A 24,851-nucleotide genomic window follows, 5' to 3' on the forward strand; every position below is an offset into this window, starting at 1 on the left:
CTCAGGTTCTCTTTCCACGGGACCCAGCCATTGGTGGTGTGATCCACCACTCAACCTCTATTATCCTCACTCAGCTTCCTCTTTCAAAAATGAGGATCTTAAATCTCTACCCTTTCCCCCCTCACTTGAAAAAAAATCTTTGATTCCTCATATTAAAAAACATTTCTCCAAAATACTTTCATTTAAACTCCTTTTATTTAAATGAACGTCAGTTGAATTAACCCCCTCATAAATATTTCTTTTAAATCATTCTTTTCTAGGATTTTATGATGGACTCAGTCTTGAAAATCTCTAAGAGGGGGAGAAAAGAGAGAAACTGTTAAAGAACATCTCATATGAGCCAAATTTTTCATATTTATTTCATTCTCAAGCCTTATGAAATGGAAATTTTCTCCACTTTTAAATGTAAGAACACAGGCCATATAGCATGTTGCAGGCCAGGTAAGGGCTGGGAAGCTCCAGGCTCCCCTCCCAGGTTTGATTTAAAAATCCATGTTCTTTCTAGTACTTGGTTGGTGCCGGAATTCTGTAAAAAAGGTAGGTATTCCATTTAACAGATGGAAAGACTGAGTTACTGAGAACCAGGGACTTCCTAGGTTTCATAGTAATCAGCATTTCTGGTGCCAGGAAGAAACTCAAATATTTTGGAGTAGAGTGTAAGTTCACATCACAGGGTGTAGGAAAATATTTTTTTGTATGATAACTTTGATGCCAGCATTGAATTTTCAGGGTTTTAAAATGATGAAATTTGAGAGTTGAGCTTGTTGTATTTATACTTTTTAAAGGCATTACGTTGTTTTAATTCTTAATTGTTTTCTAACTGGGATAAATTTGTAGAATAAACTGATAGACTCTGACTCTGCTTAGCTTTAGTTTTCAACTCAAATAAGGGAGTGAAGTGCAGCATTGCTATAATTATGGTCTCTAAATGTGTAAGGTTCCAGATATACTCTATTATTTCACAGCATGTGCAAAGCTGAAATAAACACTGGGCTTTCCAAAAATCACGCTTATAAAACAACTAATTGTAATCTACCTTTGTTCTGCTTGTAGAACTCGTCTCAGGATATGCTAACTGATTTCTTATGTTATACAACAGAGCCTTTAAAAAAAGAGTTTACTTTGTCACAGTTGAAAAAATACAAAAGTCACATAAAGGTATATTTTAGCTAACTGCAAAAAAAAAAAAATTCTAGTACTTCAGTTGTTTACCAGAGACTATTTCAAAATGAACATATTTTATATGTAAGAAATTGATAAAATTCTTTATTTTTTCCAAACCATGTATCTTAGCCTCCCTAGCTCCCCAACTCCTGCCTTACACATACATAGTATCTAGAACATGATAGGACTTGATCTTGAACTTTATTTCTTCTTATAAAAGTAATTTTCCTATCTGAAAATAATTTGTAATGCTGTACAGCACTGTACTTCCTCATGCTTTAGGAAAGAATTTTTTTCCTCTGAATGTTCCTTGTGTTGGTTTTTTCATCCTGCCTGTGTTGGCTTTAAGCCTTCTGTTCCTTTCAGTGCATTTGGTCTGGTGCCAAACGAGAGTCAGTACTTAGCCCAAAAGTATCATTTTCCAGCACACAGAATCAGAAAGAAAACCCCGCCTCTTACACCCACTACTAATTACCATACCACAAAACTGACTAGTTGCATCACTGGCCCATCACTTGTGAATATCTGCTTTCCAGAGCTCTCATTCCTGCAGAGAATGAGTTTGAGCCACATGGAAGACATGCCTTTAAGCCATTCAGGCCCTCAAGGAACACACAGACCATCCTGGAAGCAATGGTTCCTCTACTCAACAATAGTTATTCTGCTGTTTCTCTGCTCCTTCAGTACACTAATTCTTACTTTTCTTCCACTCAAGGTAAGGAGACAATAGTACCTAAGGTTGCTTTTTTTTTTTTTTTTTTTGGCAAGTCTAGTTATTGTCATTCAGTATTGTTAGAGCTAGTTGGAAGAAAGAGACATGTGGGTATAGATAATGTAAACAGAATTTCAATTTTGTCATGTCATATGGCTTTTGAGGTTTACCTAAATATTTTGAAATGAAAGGTTTAGAAAATGCTAAATGTTAGCTGCATTACTGAGTTAGATAGAATCAATTAAATCAGTCAATTGACAGATGCCTTGGAATATTTTCTCCTTTTCTGGAACTCTGCTAAACCCTCTTGGTGGAATAAAGGAAAAAACATATGTTTGCTTTCAAGGAATGGGATGCAAGCTATAGCCTTAATGAGGGGAAAGACATAAGATAATGGAAGACAGAACAAGGTAAGTGACAGGTGACCAGTGCATCTTTATGGAAGGAAATGGCACTGAACTAGGAGTAAGATCTGGATTCCGGTTCTAAGCCTCCCTAACTCTATGAATTTAAGAAAGACATTTAATCTTTCCAGTTCTCAGTTTCTTCATCTGAAAATTGGTGGCAGGAGAATGGATTTGTTCATTACAATGCCCCTTCTAGCTATAAAATACACTGATTAATAATTTACCTGAGGGTAGTATAGAACATAAATGCTTTAGGAATTCAAAATAGGAGACAACGATTTTGGGCTAGGGTGATCAGGAAAAGTTTCATGGGGGAAGGAGAAAGCACATGGCTGTTTGGGAAGCCCCTGATGTTTATCAGAAATTTCCCATTGAGCTCCAGTCCAAGTTGTTGGTCTAGTAAAGGAAATGGAGATATATTAGGTTCTTCTTAGCAGTTTTACTGACTGTTGACTACATAGCACTGACCAAAAAGAAAATAATAAATTCTTTATTTAATTTAGGATTTAACCCATTTCTGGGTATATCTGAAGATTCTGGGCCCTGGAGAGAATAAGGTAGTATATGCCTATCTAAGAAAGGGCTAGGATATGAAATTAGTGCCAGTGGAAACATTTTTCTAAGGAGATTGGCCAGTGAAGATTTCAGAGATAAGGTTCTACTATTTAAAATATTTGAAAGCAATTGAGAAAAGATGCAGGAGGAAGCAGTACATGGTAGTTGCTGTTGTTAATTTAGTTAGGACAAGTGTAGCTTTGGCCAAATTTTTACACAGTAGTCCTTTAATCTGTATTCCCTAACTGTACACAAGGGTATGCAACAGAGGCTTTCTAATGACATCCCTACCTTCTCCAGAAATGTATCAAGGAGAAGCCTGAACTTTCTGGAGCAGTGAAGCTATGAGCTGAAAGAAAAGAACTGTCAGGAATCCTGAGTGTTTTGATTTCTGAAGAAGGGGAAGGGTGTGAATAGCAATAGCTTAACTTTGGAAACACTTTATCCCTCTAGAAACTGCCTCAAATTTTAGCCAGAGGACCCTGAAAAACATAGGATATGTTATAGGTGTCATCCGTTCCTGCATGTAACTGGAGAACCAATGCTGGCTCTTGCAAAGACTAAGAGGAAGTCTAAAAATGCCAGCAGCACCTAGGACACCTCTTTCCAGAACTGAACTTGACCAATCCCATGTATTTAAGCTCTGATTCTCTATCCTAGACAACATGCATCTTCTCAATGAAAGGTTCTGCCTCTAATGAAATAGTCCAGAATTTATTTCAAATTTTGGAAAATTTAAAAGGTTTTTAGGATATTGTCCTGATTGGATGCCATAAAGGCTTATTTCCTATAGGAAAAGCCAATGGCCTGGCTGACAGTGCAATGATATTAACTCAAGTATTCCACTTTCTGCTTGCCTGTGCTTCCCTTTCCCAACTGGCCACAAATAAGTATCTTAGGAAAGGAGGCCTGAGTGGCTAGCGGATGATGAGTCATTATGAGGTGGCTGCTTTCACCTTTTCACAATACTCATGAACCCTGGAGTGTATTTTTGGTCTCCACTCTAGTTTTTATATACAAAATCCCACTTTCCAACTTCTCTAGGCACTAATCCAAAAAGTGTTAGGAAGATTTGCTCCTTTTAGACCAACAGAGGTTTCCTTGGAAGAACTTTTTTTTTCTCCCCCCACCTTTTCTTTCAATGAAATGAAGGAAGCTTCCAAAAGGGGAAATTGCGCTTGTACTTAAAAGCAGAATAGATTCTATTTCCAAATGATAATCTGGTTGTGGTTGGTTTATAGAAAGAATTATTATTTTGGCCATTTGAACCCAAGCACTTAAATCTGGGCTTAAATCAAAATGAGATTACAAGAGCAATTGATCCTTCTAAGCAAAAACGAATTTAACTCAATGGAAAGTCCCATATGCTTCTTATAAATGGATATTTACCCCTTCTAAACCAGAATTATAAATAGAAACTACCCCACAGAGTACTGGGGGTGAGACTTTTGAATCAGACAGATTGTTTGGAACTCAGCATAGCTTCTTATCAGCAGCATGACTTTGGGCTAGTGTTACTTAATCCCTCTCAGACACACTTCCTCATCTGCAAATGAGCATGCTACTTCTTATCCCATAGACTTGCAGTAAGGATAAATAGGACAGTATAGTGCCGGACCCATAGTAGGCTCTGAATAGATTGTAGTGATTAATATTTGCATCCTTATTATTGACATTATAAGGAAGATAAATTTAAAAAGACTTTTAACAACATGGATATTCCTTGCTCATCTAGTTAGCTTCTTCATCTAAAGACTATACCTTGTTGCCAAATAGATGATTTTTGTGACTAGACAGATTTTCATTTGTGGCAATAGGGAATATCAGTGATGGTTTCTGTAGTACTGAGTAGACATTAAAGCGGTCCAAGTAGAGTATCCAGGATTTCAGTTTCTGGCAATTAATTTGTCTGTGGCCTTAGGTTTCTCCACACACTCATTATGCATGACAGTAGACACCACAGATATGATCTGTGCCACATATTTTGGCACTCATTTATATTTAGATTGCTACCCAATTGCCTCATGTGTGTAATCCTGTCTTTCTAGAAAGATTATAAATTTCCTAAGAGGCAAGGACTGTAAGTTACATGGTTCCCTTGCTGACAATGCTAGCTGGGAATATAGGCAATTCAATATTTTGTTCAATTTTTCATTACAATCAGCATCATTATCAAAATAGCTAATGTTTAATGAGCAGGACCAGGTCTGTCTGGGCAAAGCCCTTCATAACAATTATTATATTTAAACCCATAAACACGCTCAGTAAGCTAGGTGCTATTGTTTCCATTTTATAAATGAGAAAATTGAAGATAAGGGAATCCCTATCACATGCCTATTATGGATCAAAAGAAGCTGGATTTCAGCATTTCTTTTCTTTTTTTTTTTTTTAATTTTTTTTAACGTTTATTTATTTTTGAGACAGAGACAGACAGAGCATGAACAGGGGAGGGTCAGAGAGAGGGAGACACAGAATCTGAAACAGGCTCCAGGCTCTGAGATGTCAGCACAGAGCCCGACGCGGGGCTTGAACTCATGAACCATGAGATCATGTCCTGAGCGAAGTCGGCCGCTTAACCGACTGAGCCACCCGGGCGCCCCTCAGCATTTTTTTTCTAAGAAACACCAAAAGGAGGATGGAATAATTGCAAGAGCAAACATAATTGTAGGAGTCCAAACTTTAAAAAAAATTTTTTTTTGATGTTTACTTATTTTTGAGAGAGAGAGAGACAGAGCGTGAATGGGGGAGCGGCAGAGAGAGAGGGAGACACAGAATCCTAAGCAGGCTCCAGGCTCTGAGCTGTCAGCACAGAGCCCAACATGGGACTCGAACTCATGAACCACGAGATCATGACCTGAGCCGAAGTCAGAGGCTTAACCGATTGAGCCACCCAGGCATCCCAGGAATCAAAACTTTTTGATTGCATCTCTTTAGCAACAAAATGTTTTTGAGTATAATCCCAACATATATGCTAATTTATTATGTTATATATAAATACTAATACTATGTATAATAAAAAGATACACAAAATGGAAACTCATAAGAATGAACTGAATAACATGCTTGATATAGTTTCTTCACAGTGCAAAACTGTTTTGCTTTTGTCAAAATATTACATTTAATATCTTAACATAATATAAACATTTCTAAAGTAATTGAAACAATATTTTAATAGAGTAATTTGATAAATGTGTTTCTTTTATTTTCTTAATCTTAGTTTAAAATGCTTTGCAACATAATAATTTGAAGGTTATATTCTAAGTTAATTTACCTTGATTCATGATTTTGACTGTCATAACCTATAGTTCCGCACTCTCCTCACCTGGACTATTTCATTCCTTTGACTTCTCTTTAAACAACCAATGTCCTCCCCCTTCTCCCTCTCACCTGAAAACCTGAAAACCTGTCTCCAGGTTCTATAAGAAAATTGAAGTAGGCGGGAAGGAAGTTCCAAAACTTCCCATCGTACCTACCACTTACCTGCATTTTTTTCCCATGTAGAGTGTGCTTCCCTCATGGCACTGCATATGAACTGTTCATGTGCCTATCTAAGGCCACCTCTGATCCAGATGCTGTCCCCTCTTACCTACTCAAAGACATTGCTCTAACAATTATTTCCTAGCTCTTACATTCTACCTCTTGCCACTTCACTGGAACATTCCCATCAAATGGCAACAGATAACCATGTTGTTAGTTCCTTCATGTTAAAACAAAACCAAAGACAAGAAAAAAATAATAATCTCTCATCCCCACCTAGCCTCCACTCAATTTTTCTGTTCTCCCTCACAAGAAAATTCTTCTCAATTTCTCTTTTCTCATTTAGACTTAAATCCACTTTAATTAAGTTTCTGTCCTCATCACATTGCAGAAACTACTTTTGCCAAGAACCCCAATGACTACTATGTTGGTAAATCCATCAGTTAATTGCCTATCCTCTTCTCACTTGGCCCATCAGCAGCATTTGATACAGCTGATCACTTCTCCCTAAAATACTTTCTTCTCTTAGTTTCCAACATCACACTTTCCAGGTTTCCCTTCTGACTCACTGGTCTTTCCTTCTTAGTCTCCTTTGCTGGTTCTTCCTCATTCCCTGACCTCCAAGCATTGCAGTGCTCCAATGTTCCTCTCTCTATCTATACTCACTGCCTCGACAATCTTACACAGTCTCACATCTTAAAGCATCACCTAGAAGCTGAAGATTCCTGAATTTATATCATCAGAACTCCTTAAATTCCATCCTCATAGGTCCAAATGCCTACCTGACACTCCTACCTGGATATGTGATAAGCATCACAAACTTGATGTGTCCAAAAATGAACTCATGAGTCCTTCCTTTGTTTCTTTCTCTTAAATCTTGCTCATTCCAGTGATTAGCAGCTTTATCTTTTCAGTTACTCATGCCCAGTATCTTGGAGTTTTCTGTTTTCTTCTCATTATCTCATCCCATATCCATGTCCGGATAGCTAGCACCTTGGTCAGAGGCACCATGCTTTCTTGCCTAAATGATTACAATGATCTCTTAACTGGCCTCACTGAGAGGCCTCTCTTTGCTTTATTCCTACCATAGCAGCCTCTCTTTGCTTTATTCCTACCATAGCAGCCAGAGAAATCCCACAAAAGAAACACGTGCAATTATCTTTGAGTTCAAAAAGCCTCTTAAGCACTTTGCCACAAGGAAACCAATGAACTTTACGTGGCACAAAAAAAATTTTTTTTGTGGTTATACCTTATTTTGCTCTTGAGTATTTTAAGGGCTTTAGCATTTAAATACCAGTATTTATAGAATTAACCACACTGATGGGTTCTTGTAGCAAGTAAACTGTGGTATGCTGCCACAGTTTGAAACTGAAGTCTCCTCATGGTATCTCAGTTACCGTAAATGGCGTGATTGTCTTTATATTAAATGAAGGTGGTTTTACAAATCTGCATTGTGAATATTTCTATGGTTTATTAAAGATAAAAATAAACACAACTAGGAATTTTATTATTTTCTTCTCCCATGTCAATGGATCACCTGGTACAGTGACTGGAGTGTGAAGACTAGTGTTTACAGACAATTTCTGTAGCCCAAGAGGAGGAGAGTCCAAGAGCAGATAGTTGTCCTGTGGGTATAAGTTAGGTGGATGGAATGAGACCTCAACTTTTGCCGAGAAGACCCAACAGGGCAGCTAGGTAATGGAAGGGAAAGGACAGAACCGGCCATCTACAAAGGGAAGCTGAGGACAGGAGAGACAAGGTGGAGGAAAGGATTTTTTATATGGCTAGGGAAATGAAGTTGGCTTCAGGATCTCAAGCTCTAAATAAACCAACCAGTAAAACCATGATATGGTCATTATCCTGACAAATCCCTCTTTTTCTTCCCGTACAGACTGCCAGTGAGCCCTGCGTAGCTAAGTTCGGTGAGTAACCTGTCTTGTGTACCTCTGTTTTACTTTTCTTAGTATTTGATACAAGAAGGAAGCCTGTATTCTATTTTATTCATTTTTCAGCTACTATTTATAGCTGTTTGTCAAGTGCCAAGCAGTTGTCTAGTTGCTGAGACTTCAGAGATTAACTAGGCAGACAAGCCCATGCCTTGATGAAGCTGACATTCAAGGCCACATCTCTGGGCAGGAATGTACATCACTCTTACAGGCCCAGAAACATGAAATCCAGGAATCTACTTTTAATTCTGTGGTTTTTTTTTTGTTTTTTTGTTTTTTAATTTTTTTAACCTTTATTTATTTATTTATTTATTTTTAATTTTTTTTTCAACGTTTATTTATTTTTGGGACAGAGAGAGACAGAGCATGAATGGGGGAGGGGCAGAGAGAGAGGGAGACACAGAATCGGAAACAGGCTCCAGGCTCTGAGCCATCAGCCCAGAGCCTGACGCGGGGCTCCAACTCCCGGACCGCGAGATAGTGACCTGGCTGAAGTCGGACGCTTAACCGACTGCGCCACCCAGGCGCCCCATAACCTTTATTTATTTTTGAGACAGAGAGAGACAGCATGAACTGGGGAGGGTCAGAGAGAGAGAGGGAGACACAGAATCGGAAACAGGCTCCAGGCTCTGAGCCGTCAGCCCAGAGCCCGATGCGGGGCTCGAACTCACGGACCGTGAGATCATGACCTGAGCCGAAGTCGGCCGCTCAACCAACTGAGCCACCCAGGCGCCCCAATTCTGTGGTTTTTTAAGAAACTTTTTTTCCTAAAAATTTCTGCATTTTAATAAGCACAAGTTTCGTATTTCTATAACTTTTCCCTGTGACAAACTCAAAGTTCTGCTCACATACCACATATTGCCAGTGCCTCGTAGAGTGTGTGTAGGGTGCCATTTTTGTTTCTGTATGTACAGAGAAGGGATGGAAACTAAGGAAATGGCCACTCCCCTTGTGCCCTTCTCCTTACCTTTCAGCTTCCAAGCCACTTTCCCTTATAGAGAGACCTGGGATTTGCTAAGAAAACACATTACAGTTTATAGTTACATTGAGCCTTAGGGTATTTCTTAGCCTACATACAAAATTTAAAGTAAGTACATTTGGATTATTTATTGGATATTTCAAGCCAAACACATATTTTCGGCTGAGAGCAGAACATTTCTAGTGTTAACTGCAATCCTTGTTTTCCTATACAGTTCAAATTGCCAGCCTTCCCTGGTTTGGGAGAGTTAGGGAAGCTCTACTTGTCTCTGCCTTTGTAATTTGTTTTTATTTTTTTTAATGTTTATTTATTTTTGAGGGGGAGGGGAGGGCAGAGAGAGAGGGAGATACAGAATCCAAAGCAGGGTCTAGACTCTGAGCTGTTAGCACAGAGCCTGATGCAGGGCTCAAACTTGTGAACTGTGAGATCATGACCGGAGGCGAAGTTGGATGTTTAACTGATTGAGCCACCTAGGCGCCCCTGTTTTTGTTTTTCTAGTGAATGGAGAGGAAATAACGATATGTTTGAAATTCCTTCTTGATGTGATAAAATGTTAAGAATATCACATGCTGCTAATAGGTGGCCTCAGGGCTAGTGGCCCCTGTAACAGAACAAGAGAACCAGGGGCACCTTTTTGCAGTGACTTGCCTATTGTCTATTGCATATTACAGGGTCCTACACAGCAGGAAGAAATTTACTAGGCTTTGGACTCACTGGAGATACAGAGGCTTTTTGTTCTAATAGCTCTCCTTTATTCTCCTTTAGAAATCTGCCCTCAGAGCCTTATAGCAATCATTTACATAAAAAAGAATTTAAGTCAATGTGTGATCTCTCCCAGGGTGCTTTCTTATTAAGGCGTCTTTCTAATTATGAGATAAAGGCTTTGCCCTCATAAAAAATAAGTTATGGAGAATTAGGGACTAGGCCAAATAAGTATTTTGAATGATCAAAACACATCCTGGGGCTCTGAAATCACACTACTGTGCTAAAACAATTAACATTAAGAAAATATGTAAATTCTACTTATACCTATGAAAATACGTGATCTAGTGTAGACTCTTCCCCACCCTCCACCCGTGACAATATTAAACTAGGAATACTTACATTTAAACAAATAATTTTCATTTATAAACTAATGAATTTACCAGTAGGTGTTTTTGAAGAGTTGGATAATGATATCCTAAGTAGATCTTGGGTATATACCCTAAACTAAAGAGAAGAGCCATAATTTAGACACAATGCACCTAATTCAGGAACATGGATGTATCATTCAATCAGTAAATATTTATTGAGCACATACTAGGTCCTAGGAACTCTTTTAGGTGAAGATATAGCAATGAACAAAATAGAGAAGTACTTATTTTCAAAGATGTTATCTTCAAGTAGGTATAAGACAGACAATAAACAACTGAGGAACTTAATTCATAATACATTAGATGGTGATATACCTTCTGCGAAGAAAACTAAAGCAGTATGAAGAGAGAGAATGACAGGAGAGCACTCTTTTATATAGATTAATGAGGAAGATCTCATTGATAAAGTGATACGTAGTATGATAGTATTTACATAGAAAAGCATGAATATGTGGGGTGCCCAGATGGCTCAGTTGATTGAGTGTTGGGACTCCTGATTTTGGCTCAGGTCATGATTTCATGGTTCATGGGACTGAGCCCCACGTTGTGCTGTGAGCTGACAGTGAAGAGTGTGCTTGGGATTCTCTCTCTCTGCCACTTCCCCACGTGTGCACACATGTGCACTCTCTCTCTCAAAATAAACAACCATTAAAAAAAAAAAAAAAGCAAAGCATGAATATGCATCCTGGACTGCCAATTGGTTATCACAATCCTGGTGTGTGATTCTACTCTCCCTTCCTCCTCCTTTCTTTCTTTTCACAAATACTGATTGACAAGAGATACAAATGCCACCTAAAACTTAACACATCTTTCTGTTCCAAATCCATTTCTTTAGAACTCCCCAAGCAAGAGATACACTTAGGATTTGTAATATCTCTAAACAAGGAGTAGATATTTAAAATATTAAAATTGTGGTTGGAGAGAACTAATGTGGACTAGGTAAAGAAACAACTTGTTAAGTGGGAAAGAACTATAGTCAGGAAAGGAATGAAGTAACTATGCCCTCTTTTTTCTCTTTTGTAAATTTCTTATAGGACCACTTCCTTCAAAATGGCATATGACATCTCCTAAACTTCCTTGTGTGAATAATACAGCTGATTGGAACCTGAAGATACTTCGGAATGGCTTATATTTAATTTATGGTCAAGTAGCTCCAAATACAACCTACAAGGAACCAGCTCCCTTTGAGGTGCGGCTATGTAAAAACAAAGACATCATACAAACTCTAACAAACAACTCTACAATTCAAAATGTAGGAGGGACTTATGAACTGGATGCTGGAGATACGCTTCATTTGAAATTCAACGATGAACATCAGGTTCTTAAAAATAATACCTACTGGGGGATCTTATTGCTAACAAATCCCCAATTTATCTCCTAGAGATTCAATTTGGTCTCCTCATCATCTTTAGCACATGCGGAGAGGCTGATGGGTGGGTTGAAGGAGGCAGATTTTCAACACACACAGTTTGCCTGCGTGCACAAATCAGCATAAACAGAACTCTTGTCTGCATGTGAGTTTTCATCTCTCAAGCTTAACTGAAGACAGGCCAGAGACATTTGATTACCCCCGACACTGGGTTGACAAAAACACTTCACTAATCCACGATAAATGACTATGGGTGGCTCGAGGACAGAAGCTTCTCAAAGAGTCTTTGTCTAATTCTTAAATCCTTGGGTGAGAAAATTGTCTTATATCCCTGGGAATCTTAACTGGTAGGCCAAAAAAGATCCAGGGCAATGGTCTGGCTTTGTTCTCATATTCTTGGGCTGCTTCACCTTATTCTTCCCATACTCCTGTCTTTTGAGGCCCTCCTATTAAAAGTAGTCAGACTGGGAGGGTGGCCACAAACATGCCAACAACACCCCACTTTAGATGTGACGATGTTAGATGATAGGGAACACTATCGTCTATTGGGACAGAGGCATAGGTGGCATGGAATGGAGGCACTTTACTTGGGAACATCCCTGGATTTCATCATGTTCAGGATGCAGAGTGCTTTATAAAACCAGTTGGTCAAAGGACTCATTCTGAACCTTCACAGAGGGCTCCTGGGAACTTGTTTATTGTGTCTACATGTTGTCAGTGGTAAAGAAAGAGTAATCATAAAAATTAACCCCCAGAAATTGGTATCATCAGTACTGTATTACGTCATGTAATAGTTTCCTCTTTTTAGCTGGCTCTTCACAGTTTGCCAAGTGCTTTCAATAGATCACAGGGCAACTCCAGGAAGCTAACGGGGCAGGTGTTTTGGCACAATTTAAACAATGAGAATATAAAGGCAGAGAGAACATCGGTAATTTGCCTCAACCCATAGAACTAGAGATTAACAGTGGGCTTCCCCACTGTCTCGTACTGCCTTAGCTTAAGAGTTGATATTTCAGCTTTCGTGTTATAGTCGATAAAGTTTAGCAGATTTAATTATCAGGAGATACATTCCCTTTCAGCCCAAGGTGGGTAGAATAAAGCTACAACACATCTCTCCTTTCTTAGCAAACTTTTCCTTTCCCTGCTTATAGCAGGAAACACAAGGGTATTGCTCAGGGCTTCCTTCAAACAAATCCCCTTGCTGCCTTGGTCAAATGTGTTAACTTCTGAAAATAATGAATAGCACTCAATTCAATAACAGCCTGCTAAAATTTTACACTCTGTTAAATTAATTAGCTGCTTGTGGATTCTTGTTGAAACGTATGTAATATGACTATATGATAACCCAATTTAAAATATTTATGGATATTTGTAAAAAGCTACATTGTTAATTAATACTATTACATATAAAGCTAATTTAAAAATATTTGTATTGTTTACAAAAAAAAATTGCTCAGGCTAAGCCTGAGGCAAAAAAAAAAAAAATCTGCTGAGTAGCTGTATGGCCTAAACCTGGATACCTTGTTTCTCTTGTATTTGCATATCTTCTCAGGAAATTAAAGTTATATCACATATTTATAGAAGCCCACTGGTATTGATTGTTGTTGAGTTATAAGCAGCAGTGTGCTGGAGTGCTGGAGTGAGCTAGCACTAAGCTCATGATAGCTGATTGTTACATTTTCAAAATTTTGAATCTGGTTATTAATTAGTCATTCTTGAAATTGGCTATGGTGGGACTATTTATACCATGGGAACTGGCAAACACAAATTCGGGATTTTCCTTGTGGAGAGCCTGTTAACCAGCACACGGCTATTTGTAAAACACTCCTTAATGACTTCTCTCTGCTCCTGCCTTATTCCTGGGACAATCAAGGTAGGCAAGAGAGTGAAATTACCATACTCCCAGGAAGAGCCCCCCATGGTAATGATTTCTCAGGGCAAGGATGAGCTCAGCAGCTGCAGGGAGAGTGAAGGCTACCAACAGACGATCTTTGAATTTTCCTGGTGTTGTAATTTCAGCCTTTGTTTTCAACGTATACTATTTCCTTGTTTCTTCAAATAGATGAAACCTATATAAATGTTCTGTTGGTAAGTGGGCTGTAGCTAACTTATCCGTGGATTATCAGTTTAGCATCAGTGATATTGAGAACTTGAGGGTGCATCAGAGAAATCCTTGCCCAAATGAAACACTGCTTGGCTAGTGTTAGGCAAAAGTGAGAGCTGGATGCAATCAGCTTTTGGTTATAGCTGTTCCAATTTTTGATGGGTTAGTCAGACAGTTTCACATTCTGACTTCTGTCCCTCCCCTCAACTCCACATCAGCCATCCTCACTAACAAAGCCGTCACCAACCCCTTTCATACTGTTTTTTACCTTCACTCTTGCCCATCAAAACTGACCTAGAGTGTGTTACAGCACTATGGGTTGAGTGCCTCCTGAAGATAGCAGTTGACTGGAAAGCAACGCACTTTTGTGCATTTGATGGGGGCAAACTAACTCCTTAAATATATCTGTTTATCTTGGAGATGAAATTCCTGTCTTTTTGTGTTTGATCTCAAAGAAGCAATTTCATTGGTGGAGGTGAGAGGATATTTTTTATTAGAGAGAAGAAGAAAAAACCTGATTGATTTATGGGCAAGGAGTCTAAGGATTACCTTCAAGTATAAGTTATAAAGGATACCTTGGTACCTACACTTTTCTTGATCTGAATGGATGTGTCTCCATTTTGGGGGTCATTTGTGACCCTGGCAAAGTCACTCTACAGGTCATGACTCTCCTGTGAGTCCCACATTTATCCACAAGAGACCAGTACACACACTTTGTGCCTACAAACTCAAGAGTACGACTGCAGCAAGATTCTCCTGTCTCTACGCCCAAGGAGTTGGTTTTTATCTTCCTCACAGATTTACTGGGTGGGGTCAAACTCTAGCTCACTGTCAACTTTTGCTTTTTCTGGTGGAAGTCAGGCACTAGTTCTCTGTTACCTCCCAATTGCAAGAAATAAAGCTCTTTTAGGGGTTCCCTTGAAGTCCTCCTACCAGGTTTAACATTAGAAAGTTTCATTGCATCCCATTCCTCCTGCAAATGGAGTGGGTGAGGACTCACAGCATGGCCCCAGGTTTTTCTTTGTAAATTGTATCTCAAGCTCTCCTTTTTACCACTCTGGCCTCATTTTAGGTCCTTAATCCAGCCAATGTGTCAAAGAGTAGTGGGGGAAAGGGGCTCACCTTCATTCCTTTGTAAATTTTGCCATATTGGTGAGGGCAATGGTCTTACCCTCACTTTGATATCTTAGTGCCAATAATATTATGCTTGAGTTGAAACTGAATCAGGTAGAGTCCCACTTTAATATCCAGTTATACTCTTAGATGTCTAAAAGGGATCTGAGAGACCTATGATAATATGCAAAAATACAAAAAGCCCCAAACTCTCACCACAGGAGCAATAAAATAAGAGTTTAATACAAAGGCAGAGGGAGAGGAAAATTATTGTTCAAAAGTTAGGCTTAAGAACATTGTTACAAATGAATATAAAACAATGCTGTTAATTTCTTGAAAATCAAGGAAAATAGAGAAGCATGAAGGAAATAAAATTGTCTTATCTAAAAATACTGTTTTAATACACACTGTTTTATTAGGAAGAAGAAACTTTCAGGGCACCAGCATGGCTCAGTAGGTTGAGCATCTGACTCTTGATTTTGGCTCAGGTCATAATCCCAGCATCATGGGATCAAGCCCTGTGTCTGACTGAGCTAAGTATAGAGCTTGTGTAAGATTCTCATTCTCATTCTCTCTCTCTCTCTTTCAAAAAAAAAAAAAAAAAAAAGCCAAGAAACTTCTCTCCAGCACTGAGCACTGAGCTCTAGCAGACTCTCCAGATCCACAATGAATGCTCTAGATAGTAAAATTCAGACTTTCCATTTATTTGAATGTACTGGATTCTGCTAGCAGTTAGCTAGTTTAAGGACTTGAAAACAGCTTAGTTGGGCTATTACTCCAAAACATACAACAGTATTGATGAATCCCATTATACTATTTGGGAAAGTAGGCTGGAGGGTTTATAGGACATGTTTCAAAGAACTCAAGAAGTGTTTGGGAATAAGAATATGGAAATTCAATGAACAGAATCATTAGAATTAAGTCAACTTCCTCATTGCTTCAATTGCATAATCAGAGTGGGAACCTCTGATTTTAGTGTCCAGGGTGATTGTTTCCACCCAGCTTTGGTGTTTTCCAGGGACACTACAGGGGTAGCATGTTCCTCACACTGGGTCCTAAACATGCAGAATTTGAGCTGGACTGGGGTGAATTGGTGAGTTTAAGTTTTGCAGAATGGAAGACAGAGCTTCTTACCTCCTTTCCCTGCTTATGGGTTGTATCTCTTACCCAATGGCATAGTCTCTGAGAAGAATCTGATGTTCAAGTGTCCAGGATCTGACACAGTGCCTGACTAATAGTCCTTATTGTCTATTGACTGAACAAATAAATCATAAATTTGCTTGAGCATTGGTGAGAACTTAGCATTATTGTGTGCTCTCTGGATAATGCAGTCCAATGGGGAAAGCCTTCAGTCCCTGTTCCTACAGTCTCCCATCCCATCACCTAATCATCTCAAGTGCTCTCCTCCTTCCCTACACTGTTAATGTAAATAAGGTAAAGAAACTTATAAATTCACTCGCACTAAGGGAAAATAGCCAGTAAGCTACCTTGTGTTGCATCACTAAAACAGGACAAAATCCTATTTGTTTTAAGCTTTGCTGGCCAGATGTACCAAGAAGCAACTATCTTTACAGTATCCTAAGGCAAAACAACTTATTCAATTTATTTAATAATCAATAGCATAAGTTTTCATAGTGAAGCCTATGGACTCACTACGTAAGATTCACAGAGGATGCTTGGAAAAAACATGATTGTTTTGAATGATAGGCCTCATGCAAGTCTACTGAGGTCTAGGAATCAAATGGATTTTTTAACCAGCTCTGACCTACAGATTATTTTTATGCACACTGCAGTTTAAGAACCACTGTTTTATGGCATATAATGAATCTCAGCCGAATATTTCTCCAGTATTTAAAAAGAGTCAAAGCTTCTAAACAAAACAATAAAATAAAAAAGCAAAACAAAAGCAAGAGCAACAACAAAACCAATGCTGGTGCTGCGCATGGGACTTACCATAATCCATCTCTCCTCACAAAAGCAAATGGCTTTCTAGCCTCCAAGTCTGAAAAAAGGTTGGGCTCTTCACTTTTCATAACCTAATGGCAACGTTGCCACTTGAACACCAGCAACCTAAGGCATCTGAGTCTTGCCACCATCAGCACTACATTATCTGCCTGTATGCTGTCAACTCTCAAATATTCATCTTTTGCCCGAGTTGCTCTCCTTTACTTCAGATTTGTAAATGCAATTGTTTGCTCAGCAATTTCACCTTGGAGGTAGAGCAGACATCTCAAATCCAACATATCCAAAATGTTGCCCCAAATCAGCTTTTCTTGAAGCCTCCCTCATTTCAATTATATTGCATAGGGCAAAAACCTCTGAGTCATGAAGTCATTCTTGACTCCTGTCTTTCATACATTCACTATTAGGAAATTCTGTTGTCTTTACCTTCAGAGAAAATCTGACCTCCTTTTTGCTAGGACTCTTGTCTGTGCCACCAAGACCATTTCAATAGCTTAATAATTTCTACCCTTCTAATCAGACAAATTTGTTTTCAAGTCCCACTTTTGCCATTTACTACTTATTTGGATCTTGGACAAATTACTTGCCCTTTTTGGAGCTTAATTTCTTGTTTATTTTGCTTCTTGTTATTTACCCAATCCATAACACATAGTTGGACCTTAATAAATATTTGTTGAATCAAATAAACTTTAAATAGGTTTAACATACCAACTAATTTATGTAAAATTCCTGATACAGAGTAGACACTAAAATGGTGGCTGCCATGAATTTTTATTACAGATTTGGACTTATTCTTAAGTTTCTGAACTTTGTCATTTCTCAAGCTGAGATATTTATTTAACATCTTTCTTATTCTTTCTCCTCCCCAAGATAAATTAAGTGCCAGGATTTGTTTAATGTGGTATCACTAGCACCTGAGATAGTGCTTGGAACATTAAAAGAGCTCAAGACATACTGAAATGAATGGGCAAAAAAGATGGGACTCTGGTTCTTGGTTAGAATGACCAGCAAGATATAAGATACATAATGTGGCAAACAACCCGTTAAATGCTATGCTCATTTCCATTCCTCTAGGATATCTATCTATCTTTTATTTATTTTTTGAGAGAAAGAGAGAGAGAGAGAGAGAGAGAGAGAGAGAGAGAGAGAATCCTAAGCAGACTCCACGCTCAGCACAGAGCTCGACACAGGGCTCGATCTCACAACTGTGAGACCACAACCTGAGCTGAATCAAGAGTCAGATGCTTAACCGACTGAGCCACCCAGGTATCCCCCCCGTCTCCTCCTTTTTTTTTTTTTTTAGGATTACTCTAGGTTTTTTAAACCTTTAAGTAATGCACTACAAATTCAAAGTACATACATAACAAGTGCTCACTAAAAGTTGGCTGCTATCACCATTGCACTCCTATCACTACCACCATCACGATAGGCATCATTTCATTATCCTCATTTCCCTAGGAAGCAGTATTCTGGAACACATTAGCTTGCTTTACCACAGGAATGTTTTCACCAAATTTTAAGTTAAGTTTGTGCCTTTGGCTTTTATTGAAAATTTATATTTAGAAACATCCATAGGCATCTTCAAAAATGGTTCTTGAAACAATATTTATTATGTTACTTATCATTCTTTGTAAAAATATTTTATTTTTATTTATTTGAGAAAGAGAGAGAAAGACAGTGAGAGAGTGCGTGTGCAAGCACGAGTGGGGAAGAGACAGAATCCCAAGCAGGCTCCATGCTCAATGCCAAGCCTGATGTGGGGCTCGATCCCACAACTCTGGGATCACGACCTGAGCCAAAATCAAGTCAGTTGCTCAACTGACTGAGCCCCCCATGAGTCCCATGTTACTGATCACTCTTTATGGCAAAGACATTCAGGAAAACTGATCTCTCATGAACTTGAAATCATTCATATCTCTAATGGATTTTTTTTCCTCACATATTTTTTATAGAGAAATTAAAACATTCAGAAATATGTGAGGTTTTGCAATGTGTACATATTACTTCTTCAAAAGCACTGTCAGTCTTTAGAAACTTAAATTTGTTATTACTTACTCCAAGTGAATATTTTCATAAACACAAACTGTAGTTCCTGAGCACAGATGTTGACAGATGCTGCCTTAAGAAGCTGCTTTTTCAACAAGGCTTTTGCTAATGGTTATTTCAGAACGGTGAAGTTACCATGTCTAAAGTCCAATCTTCAGATTTATAGGTACAGAAATGGAATTTCATCCAGGTATTAGAATTTATAAATATCTCAGACACTATATAACCAAGCTCATAAGAGAAGAGATATAAATTAAGGTTGAAGTTAATTAGCACATTCTCTCCCTAGGGAGCACTGAATGGGAATTCAAATTAAAACCAGAAGGCTATTGGCAGGCAAAATTTACAAGCCAGGGTGGTCACATAGAGGATCCAAGTGAATAATGGCCTAGGATACAAAATACATCTTTTATTCACTGAATAAGTATTTCCTGAGGCCAATTATATCTCAGATATTATTGCTAAGTACCAGAGGGGATACAAAAATATAAAGATATACTGCTTGTCCTCAAGCAGTTTAGAATTTAGCAAAAAAACAGGTATATGCACAAATGATCAGAGAACTGTATATATGATAAATAACACTCATGGCAGTAAATAAGTCTACAATGGAGATGGAGGAGAACCTGAACAAAGACAATGGCATTGGTGATGGGGATAGGGAACAGACTGTGAGAAAAATTTATGTCATAGAATCATCAGACCTAAGTGATTGTGGTAGATACCACTGGGGTTTCTGCCAAGTTCATAGTGGTTTCCTTATCAGACTTTCTTATCCAGAGGAGTAGATTTCAGCAGCTTCATTTTTACCATGTAAGCCTGTTCTCTTAGTTGAAGTTGACTTGTCCAGGATTAATTACCCTGGGATGGTCTCTTGACTGGACAAGATAAAAATGTAGATCTATTGGGTAGCCCATATTTCCTGTGGTTTTCTGTGAGGAGCAGAGTAAGCTTATCTGGCTGAGACAGACAAATGAAAGAAATATGCAGACAGAAGCAACAATGAAAGATAGGAAGAAACTCCATTGAATTATTGACCCATAGGGCTCAGCTATGTTCTTGTCCTTGGATTATATGAGAATCACTGTACCTTTGTGACAAATTCCTCTTTCCCCACACTTAGATAGCTTTAGTAGGTTTCTATTAATTGGAATCAGAGTCTTAACTAATGAAGTTAAGACTTGAGATAAAGAAGGAAGGACCTTCTTGGTATACTGAGGAGATGGTGATGTTTTCACAGTAGGGGATAGGAAGGAGAATCTAGAGAAAGTCTGGAGTGCATAAGACAATGAGTTCAGTTTTATAAGTGTGTAGTTTGAGATGTTTGTAGAATATCCAATTGGCATATGTAGTATACAGTTAGAACTCAGGCAGAATCACATGGGATGGGATGAACACATGGAAGTCAACAGCCTTGAGGGTAAAGTCACTGTTGTGAATGGAATCACACCAGAGAGGGTTTAGAATGAAAAGGGAGCCAGTGACTGATAACTGGGAGTACAAAGATTGGAGGAAAGGCATAGAAAAGGAATCCTATAGAGTAGCAACCATGGACAAATGAGGTCAACTGGAGGAGAGAGTACACAGAAAAAGGCCACGAGTGATTAAGAAATGAGGGAGTAGTCAACAATTTTACAGGCTTCGAGAAATCAAACACTATGAGGATTGAAGATTGCTCATTGGATTTTGCTGGTAGACAATTGTTGGTGACATCAGCAAGATCATTTACAGTGGCAGAATGGTGGAAGAATCCAGATTTCCAGGACGGAGGAACACATGAGAAGCACAGTTTGTCAGATGTGCAATAAATGGAAGGTGAGACGATGAGTTACACTAGTCATTGTAAAAACTTGGTTGTGAAAAGAGTTGTGGAATGTTACAGAGTTGGTAATCTCAAGGCCAAAGGAGAGAGAGAGGCATCTACCCGGCAAGCAGACCAGGTATTAACGTTGGATGTTCAGGAGACACACAGTATAAGACAGGCTTACACAAAAAAATTGAACTGAGAAAATCCAATTTCCTTTCTTAGGAATTTGATCTAGAACATAAAAGGAAAACCTATCATTTAGCAGTAGAAAAGTTAAATGATGCCATGGAGCTGCTAATGTGCAGGAAGAATAGAGCTGATGTAAGAGAAGAAGCAGGTGCTGCCATATGAATAGAAGAGAAAGGAGAGATCATACAACTTGTTGCAAACAAAAAGTTACAGTCAATGCCCAGAGATGTTGTGGTTTTTGACACAATTTCAGTTCCTGTTCTAGGACTTATAGATCACCTTAACAAACACCCTTTCTCCGTGAGCTAGTGTAAATGGGTCTCCTTCCCTTCAACCAAACAAGGTCCATCAACTCTAAGAGGTCTTTTTGAAATGTTTGAGAACACCTATTATTTTCTAGGCTGTATCATCTCAGGAGAGGAAATTAAGTGCTGTGGTTAGGAGATGCATTTAGATTTAAATAGGCCTCAATTTAAATCTTGACTGCCAATTGCACTTCACGTGAGCTTGAGCACTTTGCATAACTTCTCTGGAGGGAGGTGTTTTCATCTACAAAGTAAGGAAAATTATTCATGCTACACAGTATGGTTTCAGTTTCTGGCAAGAGAAAGTTCAATAGATGCCAATTATTTTTGTATTATTACCAGCTTACAACTAGCTATATTAGGTAGGTAGCCTTTTCTCTATCTTAAATTCATTTTTTTAAGCTTTAATGAGTTCCTTCTAGCAACCAAGTATATATTCAGCCTCTTCATACTTATATATTTGCACTGTGTTTGGAATGATGAATATTAAAATAAACTTAAATCTCTCTAGCTTGTGATTAGTTGTCTTTTCTAGATCTTTTCTAGAACCATAGTTACATGGAAGATATACTTTAAATACAGTATTTAAATTACATACATAATGGTGACTCAATTTTATATACAGAAAAGACCTTAGTTATTCATTCACTCATTCATTCCTTTATTCCACAAATTATATATATATATTTTTTTTTTTAATTTTAAAAAATATTTTTAAGTTTATTTTTGAGAGAGACAGATCATGAGCAGGGGAGGGAGAGGGAGAAGGAGAGAGAGAGAGAATCTGAAGCAGGCTGTCAGCACAGAGTCTGACACAGGCTCAAACCCATGAACCATGATATCATGACCTGAGCTGAAGTCAGATGCTTAACTGCCTGAGCCACCCAGGTGCCCCCCACCTTTTTAAAGTGGGTTCCACGGGGCTTGAACTCACCAACCTGAGCTCAGATCAAGAGCTGGATGCTTAACTGACTGAGCCACCCAGGAACCTCTCTCCTTTACTCCACAAATATTTATCACGGTTCTCCTAGGTACAAAGTGCCATTAGGTGCTATAGACAATGTGAAGACTTATAAGGTATGGTGATTTAAGAAGCTACAGCTAGTAAGACAGATGAATTCAAATCACAGAATTATAGAGCTAAAAGATATCTTATATAAAGATACAGATCTTCCTCGACTTACATCCCAATAAACCCATAAATTGAAAATAAAAGTTGAGAATGCATTTCATACATCTAGCCTACCAAACATCACAGCTTCACCTAGCCTACCTTAAACATGCTGAGAACAGTATTGAACTCAGGTCCAATATGTTCACTGCACAACAGGCTAATAAGTTGAGAGACAAGGTATTGGAGCAGAGAAAGGGACTTTATTTGAGAAATCCAGCTAACCGAGAAGGTGTCAGACTAATGTCCCAAAAAACCATTTTCCCATCTTAGTGCAGGCAGAGAATTTTAAAAGGGGGAGAAAACTGGGGGGACAAAAGAAACCAACTTCAGCTGCCACTTGGGCCTGAGCAATCAGTCAGGTGTCTTCAGTTAATGTAGGCCAGTTTCTTCCAAGTTCCTGGAGAAACTTTAAACAATTGATTGCTATGAGCTTTACAATGTGCTTAGGGGTTGATATGCAGGAATGTGCTGATTATAGCTAAGTCCTGCTACAAATCTCCCTCGTCAGCGGTTTCCTTCTGTCACATTACAGAAACTAAAAGAAAAGGACGTCATCTAGAGTCTAACTAGTTCCTACTCAACTGGGACGTCGGAGGGAGGTCATGGAAGTGAAACAACTGGACTTGTTTTAGAAAATTACTCTTACTACCCTTATTAAGTGAGGACATAAAAACCGGGCACTGTATCTCAGCAGTTTTCTCCAGTTTAGAGCATCCCTTCACTATGCAAATCATAATCAACTTGACAAACATATACATGCCAACTCCTAGTATAAATATTATTAAGCCCCATTTTAGTAGTAAAATGAATAGCATAGGAAGTTTAAGGAAGTTTGTGGAATACATTTTCCACTGACTCACATGTCCATGGAGAAGCCTCAGGTTGTGTTTCTGATCTCTCAAGTGGGGCTCCTCTCACCTGGCTGTGATGTATCCAAGGTTGCACCACAGTTGACCTAAGACATGATTAAGTGGTCACGAAAATAGCATGTGGCTCTGTCTCTGTCCATATCTCAGCAAGTTGGTAATCAGGTTCCTGTTCCCTCCAGGTCTTGAGTAGCATGCAATCACCAGAGATGAGGGGTGCAGTGGTTCATTGGGTGGGTAAACAATCTAGTGGAAACAAACCCATGCATACTGTTTAATATTTAAAATTTGAACCTATCTTATAACATTTAATTCATGATTGATTTCAGAGGACAGGGAGGTCAAAACTGTAGCCTAGAAAGGTATTCCATACACAATTTCAAAAGGGCTTAGTTTTAGCCTGCTTCATGGAGCTACCCTTATCCTGAGTAGTACAAAGGCAGTGTTTTATCCCAAGTTAAGCTAGTCTCTTGACAAATTTTGGCTATAGTATTTTTTTTCAAGGTGTGAATCATTTTTCTCAGGCTTTCCTGTACATTGAGGCTTCCAGAAGGAATGTAGTCTCTGTATTAGTAAATCTCCATTCTTTAGCTTGTTCTTCATCTCTCACAGTATACTGGGGATAACTGGAGAGATCTATATGAGGTATCAGAGGTGGTTTTATTTAGCATCTTCTTTCAATGTAACAGAAATGGGTTCTACATTGTTAGCCTTACCTGGTTTCCCATCTACCCCTACAGCTTTACTCACTTAAGTGTTCACAGATCTCAGGTGGGGATAGGTCAGCAGTCGAAGCCTCATCTCCCAGCAGAATCATCTGCAGTCTTAAAGCTTGGTAAGGAGGCATTTGGAGTCTCAAATGCTTTTTTTTCCTGGAGAAAAAGTGACTTGAGCATTCAATTTACAGAGCAAGTCTCGATCAACTAAGGTGATGGGATACTCAGGAAGGTACAAAAACTGTCATAGTTTCTGATCTCCCAATTTACATTTCATAGGTTGAAGAAAGGCTTTCTGTTGTAGTTATCCAGTAATCTACATTATGGAGACTTTTCTACTGGAAATTTTTGCTATTTCAGTATTGATAACTGAGAGATGGCTCCAGTGTCTGCTAAAAGTCCATTAATTGATTTTCTAATGTCAATTTTCTCCAGGGCCCCTATGTGGAAATTACTATTGGCTTAGCTAGATCAGTCGGAGTCCCTGGGCCCTTCATTCTTTATCAGAGCCTGCATCTTGTTGGATCATTTGAGACTTCCTTTCCTTCCCCTCCTTAACCTTTTTATTTTTTCTTAACTTAGGGACGCTTTTCTTCCAATGTCCTTCTTTCTTACAGGCTGCAAATTGGTTTTCAACTAAAGGACCTCCCTTATTTTTCTTAGGAGCCCTGAATTTGTGAGAACCACATAGGACTTCCACAAAGATGGTGTCTGTCTCTTTGCATCTTTTTTTTTTTTGGTGTCTGTTCTCTGTCATCGTACACTTTGAATGCTATATCCACCAGCTGTGATAGATTCATCTCTAATGCTTCATCCAACTTTTGCAG

The 24,851-nt window shown here is 38.6% G+C and overlaps 1 protein-coding gene across 1 annotated transcript; it reads left to right on the plus strand.

Annotated features, from left to right (window-relative positions):
- The first annotated feature begins 1,720 nt into the window (after positions 1-1,720).
- On the plus strand, positions 1,721-13,083 carry TNFSF18 (TNF superfamily member 18). Its single transcript, XM_047077319.1, has 3 exons — positions 1,721-1,879; positions 8,207-8,237; positions 11,408-13,083. Exons 1-3 carry the CDS (start codon positions 1,721-1,723, stop codon positions 11,752-11,754), a joined length of 537 nt encoding a protein of 178 aa, XP_046933275.1. The 3' UTR covers positions 11,755-13,083.
- Positions 13,084-24,851: the final 11,768 nt, after the last annotated feature.

This window comes from Lynx rufus, unplaced genomic scaffold, assembly GCF_022079265.1.
Source record: "Lynx rufus isolate CCGP_SWC_20201006 ecotype Redwood Valley unplaced genomic scaffold, mLynRuf1.p SCAF_15, whole genome shotgun sequence".
NCBI classification, from domain to species: domain Eukaryota; kingdom Metazoa; phylum Chordata; class Mammalia; order Carnivora; family Felidae; genus Lynx; species Lynx rufus.